A 17,064-nucleotide genomic window follows, 5' to 3' on the forward strand; every position below is an offset into this window, starting at 1 on the left:
ATGTAATACAAATTGGTGCAACACTCCACAGGAGTCCTACATCATGAGGGTTACCTGTCCACAATTTGTCAGGTACCTGCGATAAATCTTCTCGGGCAAATGAAGGAGCGCTCCCTACCAATAACATCAGACATGGAATTTGTCGATACTGTATCATTATTTCGCACAGGACACACACTTCCAATATTATCTCCCCATAATTCTCTTTGTTCTCAAAATGGTCCTCATCAGTTATCTCTCAGGGGTGGGGTTGGATCAATACACAAAATCGTACGCTACTCTCCCCTGTCTGGGTCTGTGGAGATCAACACAATCCTTTCCTTCGACCCCAACACAATGAAGATAGTCCCTGCAACAAGTTCTTGGGACTGAGCAGGTCTGAACAAACATTTGGAGGGGTGCCAATACTGATTGGCCAGCTGCGGTACTGCACTAAGAAGTACTCTGTTCCCATAAATAAGCAAATCCTGAGCCACGGGCATTCCTCTCGCCACTGCTTCATTTCGGAAAGCATGTATAATATACATGTCCCTCGTGTAGCAGATGCAGGGGGTTGAACTCGCCACACCCCTCTCAGTGAAAGAAATGGTCATGTTGAACTTATCTAAGGTGTCTCTGCCCAACAGATTGATGCAGGTCGCGTTGGAGAAAACCAATGTGGCCCGTATCACTCTGTTACCTATTTTAATGGTTAATTCTTTTGTGAAAGGAACCAATTATACAGTACCAGCCTTGAATGTCCATTACCTCACCTGACAAAGGGAATCCTCCCTCGCTAATGCATGATTTCCTTGCACCTGTATCCACCATGAATATGAATGCCCACCAAGGTTTCCTATTTTGGGTTTGCAGTGACTGATAGAACTGGGCATGCTAAAGTTCTCTGTGGGCTGTCCTGATATGGGTATGTATTTTTTCTTGGAAAATCAAATCGATTTCCTCCAACAACAGTGGCCCCTTGGTAATCTGTCACTGTGCCATTGGGTACTGCATTACTATTCTGCACTTGGGGGCCCTGCTGCTTCCCCGGGACTACTGCATATGGTGGTGCACTGCCAGAGCCTGGGTCTGGCAGCTGCAAAAAATGACGGTGGGGGAGCAGGCGGGGCTGTAGACAGTGGCATACCATATGTTACTGCTGGGCGTGCTTGCATGTAAAGTCTGGGGGTACAGTGCTCGGCCTCCCTGCAAATAGGAGCATGGTTGCTGCTGCAGGCACACAACTACTTGTCTGCTCCTGCACACCCTGGAAAAAGGGCCCATCGACCCACATGTCCAACACTGTCCCACTCCTCCTCCTGGCCACATTCCTCCAAAACCACCTTGTCCTCCCTGTGCCCCCGAAATTCACCCACTTCCTTGCTGATTCCCCCCTGGAAACCCTCCTTGCTACTGAGGCTGGTACCCACCATTCCAATTGTATTCACCTCCCCAACCAGGTGCCGCTCTTATATCTGCCTAGACCACTCTGGGCTCTACCTGTCCTTCTGTCTGTACTGCCGTCACTGTCCCTTCCAGCGCAATTTTCACTAACTTTTCTGCACCAGTTTCTTTACCTCTGCGCTCCTGCGCTCTCTGCGCCGTTTCCTTCTTTTTCCTTTAACCGTTTGCAATGGTGTACAATAATAGACTGTATTTCTGCCCATCCTTTAGCTTCGATCCCGACTATCTTGTCAAGAGTCTTCTGCACTTCCTTCGAAAGTTCCCTTTTCACCACAAAATAAAAGAAAGGGATTGCCCGGTCCCAGTAATCTCCCGTCTCTGCCCTCCACATTACGTGTATTTTCAAGATGTACTGGGCGGGATCCTCCTCCCACATTGTCCGCTGCGTTATTGATGGAAGGTCAGGCATATCTAGATATGTATGCCGCAGCGCCGCCCATACTTGGGGGGGAGGGAGGGAGGGAGGGTGGGGACCAAATGTAATTAAAATGGGTGCCTTTATTACATTAGTTTTGTCCATGTGGGCCCATGTTATGTACTGGGAGCTACCCGGTCCCTTATGAAATAATGGAAACTGTGCCCCCACCGTCTTAGTCACTTTCCTCTTCCCCGCTAGCGAATGTCTTGCCACTGCCATATGCCCAAACCTATTCCTTAGCCTAGGTCCCCACAAACTCTCAACCTGCAGAGAAATCACGGGAGGCTGCTCCTCCTCCTCCAACTCATCCACGATATCCTACTCCTCCTCTCCTGCTCGAGTGCGGTCAAGCTCATTGTCAGATCGTACCATCCCATAATCCAAACTGTCTACCTGCCTTCTCCTTCTGTCCTCCTCCTTTTCAATATGCACATCCTTGATATCTGCACTGTCTATTCAAAACAGATTATCTCCTGCCCTCCATTCATCGGTCCCTACAGGTGCTCGTTGCCGGTCTCTTTTATCTAATCGCAAGCTGGCTAGTTCCTCTTCTGCCTTCCTCAACTCTTCTTTCAACTCCTTCTGTGGTTTCCTAGCAATTTCTTCTTGGGCTTTAGCTCTCAGTTGCTATAGTGTAGGAGGAGGTTATGATAATGGGCGGTGGGGGTGCAGTAGCGGGCAAAGGAACATAAGAAGGATTTATATATCCTGAAGCAGCGTGGGTGGGGGTAACACCCTAGCAGGGAATACTGGGGCAGGATGAGCTGCGACATTCAGCGTGGTAGGCGAGGTTACGATTGGTTTACAAGTGGTGGGCGGCCCATTAACCATTTTAGGGGAATCAGCAGGGACAGCTTCCAAATCTCCCAGCATTTTGCACAATTCCAATACTTCCTTAGTTTTTTTCAACATTTTTCCTCTATACATAGCTGCCAGAAAGGTATACATGCGACTCAAAATATGCTTAGTTGTTCCCTGTTAAAGCCATGGTGTGTACATCCCTCATCTAGTCTCTGCTAGCCATTCTTTATGGTACTTAAGGATTTTCTCCCGATATAAAGGAAGAGCCTTAGACATGTACTCCAACAGCATTATTGTCTCCATCATGGCCACCCCTCTATCACCGTTATACAATACTTCTGTTAGCCATGCTCCAAACCAGCAGGACTGTTTTCACCCGTTAACCCCCTCCCCCTTCTTACAGTTCCAGGCTAGCTATGCCCCACCCCATTCATACCCTCCCACACTCCTCTCACACATGTCCTCACGCCACCCACAAGTATGTTCTCATACAAGAAGTCCGGCATACTCTGCCTCTCCTCATCCCAGCAAAAGTAACCATACAATTAGAATAAAAACTTTTGTTCCAACACCCCCTGTATATCTGGGGAGGAGATCCCAGATCCATAAGGGGCCTCTACCACAACTACTGCTCGTCCTCACGCCCCCCTTAAACTGGGAGAAGGGATCCCAGGCCCACTAAATATATGGAGCCTCTATCCATATCCTTTTTTCCTCATTACACAGCACTATCTTCTTCACTAGTGAAATGGGAAAGGGTCCCGTTACAACACAATCCTCTATTATAATCAAAGGAACCTATATACAATGCCTTAGCCGGTCAAGTGGCACAGCGAGTAGAGCGCTCGCTTTGACACCCGTGCAGAGCCTGCTATCGCAGGTTCGAATCCCGGCAGGGCCAAACTCAGCCTTTCATCCTTCCGAGGTCGATAAATGAGCACCACACACCGTGGGTAATAATAAGCAGCGCTCAGATACCTGAGGGTTCGTAGCGCTATATAAATGCCATATTATTATTATTATTATTATTATTATTATTATTATTATTATTATTATTATTATTATTATTATTATTATTATGTCTTCCCCACCTTCCATTCACTCCTCACTTCCTGCACTTACACCATTCCTCACGCCCTCAACCACTCACACTCCCCTCCCTTACCCCACTAATTTATTTGTGCAAAAGGTGCACTTACATCTACGTGCTCTCCCGAAATCCTCAGTCATGGGGTCCAATTTAACAGCCTGCACAATCCAGAGACAGTGCCCCGCTCCAAAGAACAGACAGGAATTCTGATAGCAGGACTAATGTAAACCTCTCCAAGGTGCGCGCAAGGGACTGTTCCCTGCAGGTGGGAGCAGCGGCTCCGAATGTGCAGCCTGGAATCAGGACACCAATTTGTAGAGTAACCTCTTGACTACCAGACCAAAGAAGTAACAACCCTCTAGGGAAAAAAACGTGGTGCACCCATTTGTGAGAATGCCTTGAGGTCTAAACGCTTCTAAACTTCTAACTCCTCCCTTATTTTCTCCCGTCTCTTCTACTGCTCCTCTTCTCTTTGGACTCCCTGTCTCTCACCTGACTCCCCTAAAATCCATCTACCAGTCCTCTATCCGCACTCTGTCTTCTTAGCCCTCGAGACTCTATTTCTACCTCACTCTCTCAACTCGGCTGGCTCCCCTTCCTCTCAGAATCGAAATTCCAATACTTCTGCCTTGTCTACAAATCTCTCCATGACCTTGCCCCCCCTATCTTTCCTCCCTCCTCTCATTTTACTCTCCCTCCCGCTCTCTCCGCTCAGCTGATCGCCACCTTCACTGTACCCACAGCCCCTTGTGCCTCCTCGCGCTTCCGCTCCTTCCAACTCTTGGTCCCCCTCCACTGGAACTCCATACCTCTCTCTATCTGCTCCACCCATACCTACGCATCTTTCCGCTCCTCCCTGAAAGCCCTTCTTCTCCACTCCCCCCTGACTCTCCTTCCCTACCTCTCTCCCCCTCATACCTCTGCCCCTTGCCTTCCCCTCCCCCCTCCTCCCAATGACCCCAAATTGGATACTTTAACTACCTTAGTGCATAGGAGGTCACCCGGGGTCCCCCCCTTCCCCTCTCGCCTTCACCCTCCCGCTTCTGAGTAAATTGTTCTAAATATTGTACCACTGGTTTGTTTCATGTTTGTAATTTATGCTTCATTCATTACTGTACCTGTTGTTATTCTTTAAAGCGCTTTGGTGTAAAGTGCTATATAAACTCAATAAAGATAAACATAAACATGATCACATGATGTGCACCTGGCCAGCAATATAGGCTCAGTGGATAACGTCGAGGTCCGTCTGGTCCTTGTGAATATAGCATCCCTTCTGTGAGAAACCAAAGGGTGTCTCACCCGCCGGTCCTCGGGGACTTGTCATCCAGGACATGGCCATCGCTTTTGGATCCAGTTCCTGGGGGTGGACCAGTGTGGGAGGATCACTGTATGCAGGATCTTCAGTGAGTGGGGGTGAGGCAGCCAGTGGTGAGACACGGTATTCCCCTCCTTTTATGTACACCTAACCCATCCTATTTTTATTCTCCGATGTCCCAACTCCCTCCCCCTTTCTGCACAAACACTGGGCCGCTGAAGAGGGCAACTGAGAGTAACAAGACTAACTCTTAAACATTGCACTGGACATGTCCCGCTAATTGGGTGAGGCAAAGTTTTGGCACTTGACTACATCTGATGCCACTTCGCTCTCCTCACACGGATAAAAGGCGGGACATAGAGACACACACTGGATCACGAGTAAGAGAAGAACTTCCGGGGCGAAAGCGAACCTACTGGACTAGAGCGAGGGACCAAGGGACAAGAGCTGCGGTTCGAGAACACCAGGAGTTCCCAACAGGAAGTAGTTGCCTCCAAAAGGCCATTAGAGACACGTGGAGAAGGCCAGATCCCAAAGCGGAAGGCTGCATTGTGCTTCAAGGATGCCACCGACTGTCTTGGGTGCACGACAGAGTTGGGGAGACGAGGCCAAGCCTGTGGTACTAACCTTGACTCGTGAATTGGAAAACTCTAATGACAAAAAAGAAACGCACATGGCCGATGAGTTGGCAAGCGACCCGAGAGACGGGTGTGTGTTGAGGAAAGATTAAAGTTGTAACATTATATTGCAAGTGAAGGCTTCGCGCGTATGGATGAGAGATGAAGAAAGGCAGACCTGTGAATGAACTTTGAAGTAAGGATAGCTGTGAAACCAGTGATGCTGGTTAACAGAGTGGGCCGGCGAAAGGAAGTAGCCTACTCAAAAGTCTTAGTGAAAGGTGAATTGTTTGTAGCGATAAATTGAATGAACTATAAAAGCAAAGTTATCAAAATTAAGCCTGAGAGAAGGGGAGAGTAAACGTTGAACTTTGAGTCAAAGTGTTCACACGGAGGTCTGTAGAGAAAGCCACGCGCATTCGAAAGTCTTCGGCATCCGAAAACGGTGTGAGGCTGACTGAGGGAGACCCGAAGTGTAATACGTTTGGGGAAGGGAGCCCCCTGCAAGTATTGTTGAACTTTTGTTGTGAAATGTCTAAGCCTGACAGGGGGGGTACCAACGTGAACCTTTTGTTGAATGTTTGGAAGACTAGAAAGAGAGACTTTAACGTGGAAGGTCAGGCATGTCTTGATCCATGTTTGTTTTTGTGTTAAAAACCCGAGCCAGAGTGTGTCATCCTGCCTACAGGGATTGCTTTACTCCGTGCTGTCTAACGTGGGGAGGAGAGATGATTCAGCCACATTTATTCTTTATATTTGAACACTGATTTTCCTTTACATACATATCTCCTTTATACACTTTTTGTACAAGAGATGGGGCAGGAATTAGGTTTTATTAGCATAGGCCATTTTGATTTGACGGACTCGACTAGAACTGTTTTATTTATTATTTGATGGTCGAGACTGCTCCCATCCTAGTAATAGGGCAAAGTAGGAGTTTTTCAAAACACAGAAACTTTAATAAAGGTTTTACAAATTTTACCTTTTGTGTCAGTTTCATACTTTTGTTACCATGCCTCCCCTACATTTCCCAGACACACAGGCGCCCCCATCATGCCTTGCTGTTATACTCTCATAAGAGTTGGCCTCACCCTTTGCTCTCCCCAGTACAAATCCCTGACATTTTTGTACTCTGCTACCCCTCCTCCGGGCGAGCCTGAGTTTCCTGCAGGTCCCACCAATCAGTCTAAATAGTGAAGGATTTAGGAGTTTTACTCATTGGTATCTGGTAGTTCAAGTGGGATGGCCATTATCCTGGGGGGTGTTAGTATCCTTAATCTCTGCTTGTGTTTTGGTAGCTCAAGACCTCTGCCCTGGCTACCATAGGTGTGTTCTTCACAACTGGCCAGAGCCCTTACTCGTGGTGGGCCGCTCACATTCCTTTCTAATTTTGCAAAGCTCTAATAAGATGTAGCTGTGTGTGTTTGTGTTCCCTACCCCGCTGGGCGAGAAACATTCAACCGCAAGGCCTCGTTGTTTTGTGCGCACAACACATCCTGCGATGATTCAGGCCCACCTCTGAAAAGATCCATTCTATATGTATGCCGTTCACATGCAATGTATCTACCTAGCTATGAAGCTTGTTAGTTTGTCTAATAAAGTCCTATAATAAGCATGACCTGTGCCATCATTCACTTATACACACAAGTCTCACCAATCCCCGGGAGAGTGGGGGGGGGTGGGTCCGACATGGCGTTTTCCCAGAAGTAATTATTGATTTCTTCCCCCCACTGCCATGACAAAACTGCATCAGTGCGAATCCATTCTGGAAGGGACCGCTGCCAAAGCCCCATCGGGCCTTGAGGTAGATTGACTGTTGCCCCCAGTGAGGCATGATCAGACAGTGCTATCGAGCCCAGGGAAACCTCCTGAATTCTCCCCGCCAACCGAGCGGACACCCAAATGTAGTTGATACAATGTAGTGACCTATGCACGTGGGAGTAGAATTTATACCCTGCTTCTGCGCCTATGCATGTGCGCCCTACGTCCACCAGACTCATTCTTTAGAACAACTCATGGAGCCGCTGGGAGGGGGCGCCATGAGCATTCTGCCCCGTACCGTTATGATCTTCTGCCGGCACACAGGCCATATTAAAGTCCCTGGTCAAAATGACATTCTGCTCCTCCATCCCCTCTAGCTCAGCCATTGTTGCTATGAGGAACCTGTCTTGCCCCGAGTTCGGCGCGTACACCATCTCTAGTGAAAATGTGTCCATGTTGATTCAAAACTTGACAAAGGAAAAGCAACCCTGTTATCACTCGTGTCTTGGACCACCAGATTGGAAATATTCTTAAGGGCGATCAGGACTCACTGTCTTGTCCATCGCATTATCCTGAAATACATGCAGGTATGTATGTAGTCAGAATCTTTGTTTATCACTCTTTCTAATGTGGGTTTCTTGGAGTGCTAGAAAGTCTGGCTTCTCCCGCCTCAAGAACTGATCCACCTTGCACCGTTTTACCAGGGAATTCAGTACCCTAATGTTATATGTGAGGACTTTGAAAATGACATACGCTCATCCCAACTCCCTCCACCGGTTCCCCTCTCCCCCATGGCACCCCACTCTAACGCCGCTTGGTGCCCTCCAGCAGTCCCCTTGTATGATCAACCTGGTGGGCAGCCGCTGTCCCCTGGTATCCCTCCCCCCGACGGCCTCCCCCTTCTCTCCATCACTGGTACCCCCGGAGTGTACAGCAGCTCCCCCCCACCTCCCCCTCAACCACCAACACCCACAACTCCCACCTCCCCCTGCCCCCACAACAACAACCACCCAGGCTGGCCCATAGTTCCTAGCGACACCCCAGGGACCCTGACTGTGCACCTGGAAAACCACCTGGGCCCAAAAACTGTAGGGAGGCATAACTACTCCTCCCCATAGGATCCCAAAATTCAGCTTGTGCCTCCTCCACCTGGCTTACCCTTTTGTGAGCTAATCTGAACTTTCAATCAACTGATCAATGGGCCCCATCAATTTTATCCCTTCTTCCCCTGTCATTTCAGTATTCCTGCCTGCCGCCATTGGCAGGCCCCCCCCCCCCTTATCACTATCCTCGCCATCACCCCCTCAAGCGGTTTGTCCTTGGACCTGGCCCAGCCTTTCTGAGCACAGGGCTGTTTTTTCTCTCTTGCCACAGTCAACCATTCTCACTGACGCCTCTTCTGGGAGCTGAGAGTCATGTCCTCCTGGCTTTGTTTGTTGCTCAAAGTCCCCAGGCAAGACAACACTTGGACCTTCTTCACAAGATGTCACCCTACATGAACAACGATCCAAACGGAAATGCCCACTTGTATTGAATCTTCTCTTGAATCAGAATTGTAAGTACCAGTCCCATCAATCTTCTCTACAATGGTGTATATTGAGCCAGGTCCTGGAAGAGTTGGACCTCGTTTCCATTGATTCTTAATGAGTTGGCAGTTTGTACAGCTTTTCAAATCTTCACCCTTTGACCATAGGACTCAAAGGTAGCCAGGACGTCACTGGGGTTGACCTCCGGCTCACTCTGCAGTGGACCGACTCTGTGTTCTCTGGTTAAGCGGATCCCATCCGGTGGGCGGGGGGGGGTGGCCCTCCAGGAGCAGGTCTGCGAAGGATGTTTGGATAGTCCCATTGATGTCTCTATCTGTAACCTCCTCTGGAACATTCTTGAGGCGTGTGTTAGAGCGTTGCAGTCTGTTCTCGAGGTCTTCGCATTGGAGGTCCAGTTTGTGCAAAAGCCAAGATAGCTGTTCTAGTGCCCCCTATGCTCTCCTGGAGTCCTCTGAGAATTCCTGGGTAGCTCGCTCTTTGGTGTCCACTCTCTCCCCTAGCTTTCTGAGCTACCCTTTGATTTCCTGCACCGCGCCCTTTATGTTTATGTTTATTGAATTTATATAGCACTTTAAGCCAAAGCGCTTTACAATATAACAGGTACAAAAGTGAGAGAAGCATATTTACAAACATGAACAGGTCATTAGAACTATAAATAGAACTATTTACAAGGTGGGTGGGGATAGAGTAGAGCTCCAACCTCAGGGAAGAGAATTTCTCTGGGAATGACTCCGTAATCTGTGTCTGGAGATCGGCTAGGCATTGCACTAAGTCTTCCTTGTTGACCCCCTTGGGGCCCAGTGCTGGTCAGGGCCCTTCTCCAGCAGTCACGTCCGGGGCCGGTGAGGGTTTTTTCATCTTGTCAAGGAGCCAGCACTTGCTTAGGGTGCCCTCTGCCCCCTGCGGTACCATTGCTGGGTGAGCTGGGGTCTCCTTACCTTTCTCTTTCCCTTTAGACATGGGCTCTGTGGAGATCCCCACCGGTTGGTTCATGAGGTCCGTGCTCCTTGGTACGTGGGTCCGCCCTCTCCACAGTCAAATGAGCGCCTGTCTCCTCTGCCTTTGCAAACAGCGGGTGGCCCCTGCCTGGGTCAAAGCTGCGTTTCCCATGCCTGCTGGGTACTGATTATGCAGTGTCCTCCCAGAAGATTAAGGGAAAGGGTGAGTCCCTCTCTTTAGCGCAATTCAGGGCCCCAGCAGAAACAGGCCCTTGTCTGTCTTGGCGCCAGGAGCGTCACCTTATTAATTGTCAATCTGCTGCTGGTGGGGGGAGGGTTACTTGCTGCCTGGCCAGCACCTTTGTTCCTAGGTGCAGCCACTCACCCCATCCTCAGCTGGGAGGAGTACCAGCGATGCCCCTCCACTAGTACACTTTCTAGGGTAGAGGCCCTCCTCCTGATGGTACCCCCTTGCTCTAGGGCCCCCAGACGAGTATCCACACTGATTGGCGTACTGTCCTTATGCATCGCATAATCGAATCGACGTATTCCATATCTATGACAGTAATCACTGCAGCTGTGCTGCGGTGATTACTGTCATAAATATGGAATATGTCGTCGGACCATCCCATCGAAAGAACGTTACCAGGTAAGAGAGTAACTTGTTCTTTCACCAAATGCAGTGAAACAACTGCAACCAAATGGTCCAAGTTTCACAAGGGGAATCCCTACCAAGGCAATACCATACCCGCACTGGATGGGTCTTTGAGATGCTCACTGGGCCCTTTGCGAGCCTTCCTGCTCTAACAAAATGTTATGCTCAAACACACTATATGCATGCCAACTAAGCTGCCCATGCACATCATCTGAATAATATTGTTTATTATGTTATTGTGTGATGCAAACATAAGTGAGATAACAGTAGGCAGGTTGTGTTTTTTTTTTCTGTAAACGACCTGAGGGTCCCACATTTCTTGATGGATTATTTTTAATAAGACCAAATTTTCAGATGAAAAACAACCTGTTTCTTTTCCCAGATTATGGGATAGCACTTAAGCTGTGGTCGGATATTAGATCAGGTATATTTCTCCATAATATGAATCTATTATTACAAGGTAAATACATTCCATAAGTAGGTCCTTGCAGTCTATTAAAGGATGTCACGGGGGCTAACTACTATCGGAAAGAATCGTCAATGCCAGGGGTTTTGGGCAGGAATTGAAACTGAACGAAAGAAGAGAGACAGAACATTCTGCTGTTGTCCTCAATCAAAGAAGGAAGGCCAAGTTAAATAAAGAATTAAAAGTATGAAAAATCCACCAACAGGATCAAGAGGAAATCCCTTAGAAAAAATCAGTGGGTTATGAGGAAATCCCAACCCTCGCCCTCTCCCCAAAAAACAAGAACACGTGGTGGGTTAACGAAAGACCCAAACAAGGGCAATGAGAGCCAGAGAGAGAGGAACCCAAAGGAAAAGAATGGAAAGGGGTACAAAAGGAACAAAACCCCAAAGATTGTGATTTAGAAGACCGTCTGGAGAACACAAGAGCGGAACTGGAAGAAAACACCCAGAGGGGGCCAAAACAAAGAGAACGACAAAGAGCAGAACGTTTTAAGGAATCCTGGAGTTGCGCTAAGGAGAAGAAATGCCACAGAGAGGAAAGTGAAAGAATGCCCTTAAGAGTGGCCAAAGGAAGAAAATCCCAGGGGGAACACACATAGAAACTGTGGAAAAGGTACCAGATGAAGGTAACCCAAAGACTCGAAACTAAAGAAAACCTCCCAGAGTTGCATGAAGAAGCAAATCCAGAGATAAGATTAAAGGGGAGAAAATCCCTGGAGGTAGGCTGCAAAGAGAGAAAACCAACAAATTCTGAAGTGGAGCGAGTAAAAGAGCAACTGAGAATAAATACACATGGAGATAGGCCAAGAGACGGACATATCTGACACAGGAAGGAGAGACTCAGAGGTGGATATTCAAACATTACAACATTAAGATCCTGAAGCTGGGCAATTAAAAGCAGCACTTGGAAGTTTGGAGACGGGCCAAGAGATAGATCCCTGAGTGAGAGAAGAACTTTGAAGATGACCTAGAGGGGCTTTCTGAGAAAGACCAAGATACTAAAATAACCTATTCCCCAGTAAAGAAGAGAAAGAAGTACCCAAACGGGAGGACCGTAATCAAGCAACAAAGTGGTTACCAGACAGAGAACCACAGTGAAAAGCACATTTATAGACTAATTGTTGAAACTGAAAGATCCCGAAACAAAATGTCTTGAAATGAGTGTTGTCTTATGTGGCAAGGTATTACAGTGCGTAAAAAGTGCAAAGTTACTACGATTGTGTGGTCTTTTAAAGCAATGGAACTCAGCGGCGTGGAGGTTGGGGGGGGGGGGCAGATTACCTGTCTGAGAATGGCTCTATGTGAAAATACCTTTTTTTAAAGGTCTCAACAGAAAAAGACTGATTTGCTTTGACCTATTTTTCTTTTTATCTGAAAACCAGGAAGATTTTTTTCTCATGAGACATTTAAAATGCAGTATCCCTTTTTATGTTTTACATATTCGGGGATTTACACCCTCCCCCGTCCCCTGATCTCCCATTCTTCATACCCGCCCCCCATCCCTCCCCAAACCAAAACACATGCATACATACATACACACACACACACGCACCCACGAACCACCATCTCTCAGCCCAATCCCCCTGCCCCACTTTCCCAAACAAATACATACATACATACACACAACACACACACTAACGCACACGAACCCACACACTTACCCATTCTCCTGGTCCTGCGTTTCCGGGTCCCGACCTGCCCGTCAGGCCCTGCACGCACTCGTGTGCGGCAGGGGCGTTACAATTGGATTTAGAACGACCGCCCAGTGCGGTCACAGAGCGGCCTGTCTAAATCGGTCTTTAAGTGAAAATATCTTTTTAAAAAGATCATTTCACCTAGGACCCTGATAATGCCCCCCAGGCGTCAGTTACAGGCCTGACCAAAGCATTTGTGATTGAAGTTTGACTAATAGCATTTTTATATAAGGGAACAATCAATGCTGATGCCCTTGTTTAGGTTTATAAAGTGTGAAAGCCAGCCACCACGGTAACAGGTTATAGAGAAATTGGAGCATGGGCCACTAAAGACAGAACTGCTTGGTACCCATAAAGCAATGTTTACTTCAAGCTAATACCACAAATTGCTAGTGATGCCATTTGGCCATAGTGCACTCCCAGTTGTGCAGTGCTTCGCTTTGGGTCAAAATATGCAATATGCATAACTGTTAATGTGTGGTAATCATCATTTAGCACAACATTTCATTAATTGTTTGAACTAGTTACTGTTCAGCATATGTACAAAATGCAATGCCATTTTGCTCCAGAAATACACATCAGTAAGAGTATCTGTTTACAATTGCACTTTTGTTTTGTTTGTAGAACTCAACCCCTTTTTTATTGCAGCTTTGATTATGAAGAAGCAGGATACCAGCCAGCAGATCTCGTTAAAATGGAAATTCTCTTAAATGGGCGCCCTGTGGAGGAACTTACAACAATTGTGCATAAGTGAGTATGTGCAATTGAATATTCTCTAGATTTGAAATTCTGGAGGAGAGATCTGATGTGTGAGGAAAGGTATTTCAGACTTCATTACCCCTTACTACCCAGTATACATTTGTCCCTTGGACTTTTTCTTTGGCTGACCCACCCTTTCCCACCCTCACATGAAGAGAAATAGCTACATATATCCTTTCACCCGTTGTAGGGGAGATTTTTCATTTTTATGTCAAACCCCCCTCTACCCGTGAGACACGCAGCACATTTTGCTGGACTTTGGACCTTTTTCTTGTTCTCCTGAATGAGGGGAGCCTTTTTCTCCTCATTTAATCTTTTTGCTCTGACCATGGGAACCCTGTTCATTTCGTTTTTACTTTGCTTTATGGAGTCTTGTTGTCCTCCATACTTTTTAAAGGCATATGTGTTACGCTTTTGCAGCACACAGCACCTTTTGTAAAGTGTTGCAGGGAGCCCTTTGGGCTCTCCTTTTTATATTCCTTTATTTTCCTTAAGAACTACTGTTCTCAAGGTTAGGGAGATACTTGTTATGCTTCTTAGCTTTTCCTTTTGTGAGATCAGCACACACCACATTATGTGGAGTGCTGAGGGTTTACCTTGTATACCCTTTCTCACTGCTCCTGTAACATTCCCATTCTAGTGACAGGCATACACTTATGGCTGGTGGCAGTGGACGTGCTCTACCGATCTTTGTACAATTTGTACTCGGAGGCTGTCTTCACAGTTGCGGTTACGCACAGGAGGGTCACCATTGACCCAAAATTATAGCTTCTTTTTCATGTGTTTGTCCTTCGTTGGTCCTTCTATTGCCAAGCGTGGGTGGGGGAGGTCCTGATTTGACTGTTGTCTTTAGCGGGAATCCTTTGTGAAGTCCGCCGAAGCTCCAGCGTGTCTGCAAGGGCAGGAAACTGGGGAAGATCCCGAAACTCTGCTGTCCTTTGTCTTCTGGTGTGCCTGGGAGAAACCAGTTCCTACTGGGGGGCTGATTGGACAGCCACCTGCCCTTTTCTGCATACTGCAGGGAGAGTTTGCAGAGGATGAGCGTGGGTTCCTTATTAAAGGCAAGGATCATGAGGCACAAGACAAATCGACCACTGAAACAGAAGAACCAAAGAAGACGACCAGAGATGCCTGTAGCCCCTTTCCAGCAACTGCAAAGAGACAACTGCTTTTCTGACCCCATATTCGAATCAACATAGGAGCTCCCAAAGAGGGCACCTCTTTCCCTTTGGCTGGTGAGACCAATTAGCCATAAAACAACCTGCAAGACGAGCCATACCACGCCATGCTGCAACCTTGCTGGGCTACAATCTGCCAATACCATGGGACCTCCAACCTTATTGCAGTGCATCGTCTTCCCGTGAACGAATCCTCCCAGAACTTCTGTGGACTCCTGTTGGAACTCCAGAGGCAAGATCCCTCTCCTCAAAGTCGCTTTACCAGACTGCAGGACCGAAGAATCGAGCTGGATTGACTGGGAATTTAAACATTCCTCCTTGGTACCTGTGAAAAAGGCACCAAAACTGCAGACGGACATTGGAGCATGAAGAATTCTTTGCTGGGAGACCTTACTCTCGACTGCTGATGCGACATCCCTTCCAGAGTCCCTCCTTTCATTACCAAGACCAAGGAACATGAGACCGGGTCCACCACTACTGCACCGTGAAATATTCCTTCTGCATCTTCTTCACAACTCCTCAGGTACTGCAGGACTCATGGTAGTACATACCTTGAGTCATTCTGTTGCTCCTTTGCAGCAGGAGTGCCGGTTGTAGTGTTTGGGTGTTCACCCATACCGTTTGCCCAGGTCTAACGCTTGTGCGCCACTTGGGAGCCTTTCCCGATGTCCTTGAATCCTTTTTGACCAACAAAAGTCCTTTACTTGTTATTGAAGAATCCTTTGGAACTTTGCCTTTTGTGCAACTGTGCCTTATATGCTTTATCTTCAATTTGAGTTTGTAGAATTCATACCTAGATAGGGATGGACTGCTAAATCTTTAAGGCATCTGAAAAGTAATAAGTCTTTTAAAAGTACTAACCTGCTACTGTCGGTGTTGTTCAACCTTTTTATTGCTACAACAGAACATTTTCTGAGTTGCTATAGCAAGTGATTTTACTCACCCTTGAACTGTGTTCAATTACAAGTAGAATTCTTAACCTATGGTTTACTCATCTGAAATATTGCTTTAATATTGTATTGCTTAGTTGAAAATAGTACTTACTTACCTGAGATTAAACCTTGAGTATATCAAATAAATAACTATTTTGCTATAACTACAAGTGTGTAAGAGTTTCTTTGGGCCTATGTGTTTACTGAGTTCATGGTACTTACCTACAGCTCACATCTCCCTCCTAAAATAAGCCTAGCTGCTCTGCCACACTTCCAGAACCTTAAGTGATTCCGACTTATACTAGAAGTTGGGGCCTGTATACCAAGGGGTAGGTTTTATAAAGTCGGGCCACAGATAGACTTTGGGAAAACTCCCTTAACACCCATCCCATGGAAGCCTAGGATACTGTACCGTGCGTGCATGGAACAGAAGATAATTGCTTATCTTGGGGGAAGCTTGTTTACTGCTCACGTGTGTTTGATAAGAGAGCAACTTCATCATAGAGATTAACTGTTTCATGGCTGTGACCAAATGAATTTTGCTCTGCAAGAGTACAAGGGTGAGTAGTGTCTAAACGGCCTACTCCAAGCCTGCACACTTCTGCAAACCAACACTGATCCCATGTATAAAAGGTTAAACAGGCAAAGCTAATAGATACATCACCCTTAGCTTTGGTCATGACGTGGGACAAGGGAAGGCTATACTGTCAGAAGGGGTGTGATTGTGAGCTAGCAGAAACCCAAAAAGCAATAGTACACACCTCAAAAATAAAAGAATGTTCAAACAAGTTTCTATACAAAAATATACTTTAAATCAATCATTTGATTTCAGTCTGGGTCTGTCCTATGCACTCAACAGAATCTCCATTACTTGCTGTCACTGAGTCTCTTCACACTGCACTTATCTTGCTGATCGTTCTTTTGCTGTCTTAGTCGGCTGAACTTTACACTCCTGCTCGCCTTCTTGGGGTTCCGCAAGGCTCAGTCCATGGACCTCTTCTTCTTTTCTCTCCCTATACTGCCCCGGTTGCACAAGTTATTGAATCCTTTAGTCTCATCTGTCACTGTTATGCCAACGATACCCAGATCTACCTCTTTCCCTGCTTTTTTCTGATTCCATCCACAATAACATATCTAGCTATTTGCAAGCAGTTCAATCTTGGATACATGATTTGTTTCTTCACACTAAGCTGTCAAAAAAAGACATTCTATTTTCCCCCCTTCTACTATTCCTTCCTCCACACCTCTCATCTATTTTCTTTCACCTTTTCCATATCCCTCTTTCTACTTCTGCTAGCAAGTTGGGGGTTGTTTTCGACCGTGGTCTTTCTTTTTCCTCCCACATTATTTTCACTGCTCGCTCCTGCCATTTTCAGCCTTCAATGTCTGTCAAATTCATCCTTTTTATTTATTTATTTATTGTTCGCTTGTTGGGCGCTTATACAGCA

At 46.8% G+C, this 17,064-nt stretch overlaps 1 protein-coding gene across 3 annotated transcripts in view; it reads left to right on the plus strand.

Annotated features, from left to right (window-relative positions):
- Nucleotides 1-17,064, plus strand: part of GUF1 (GTP binding elongation factor GUF1) — a 719,613-nt gene that overhangs the window by 548,636 nt on the left and 153,913 nt on the right. For all 3 annotated transcript variants that reach the window (XM_069631727.1, XM_069631729.1, XM_069631728.1), the window contains one exon: nucleotides 13,396-13,497. In XM_069631727.1, coding sequence (XP_069487828.1) covers nucleotides 13,396-13,497 — 102 coding nt within the window. The remainder of the gene's footprint in view (nucleotides 1-13,395; nucleotides 13,498-17,064) is intronic.

This window comes from Ambystoma mexicanum, chromosome 6q (assembly GCF_040938575.1).
Source record: "Ambystoma mexicanum isolate Mex_15411 chromosome 6q, UKY_AmexF1_1, whole genome shotgun sequence".
In the NCBI taxonomy this organism is placed as follows: Eukaryota; Metazoa; Chordata; class Amphibia; order Caudata; family Ambystomatidae; genus Ambystoma; species Ambystoma mexicanum.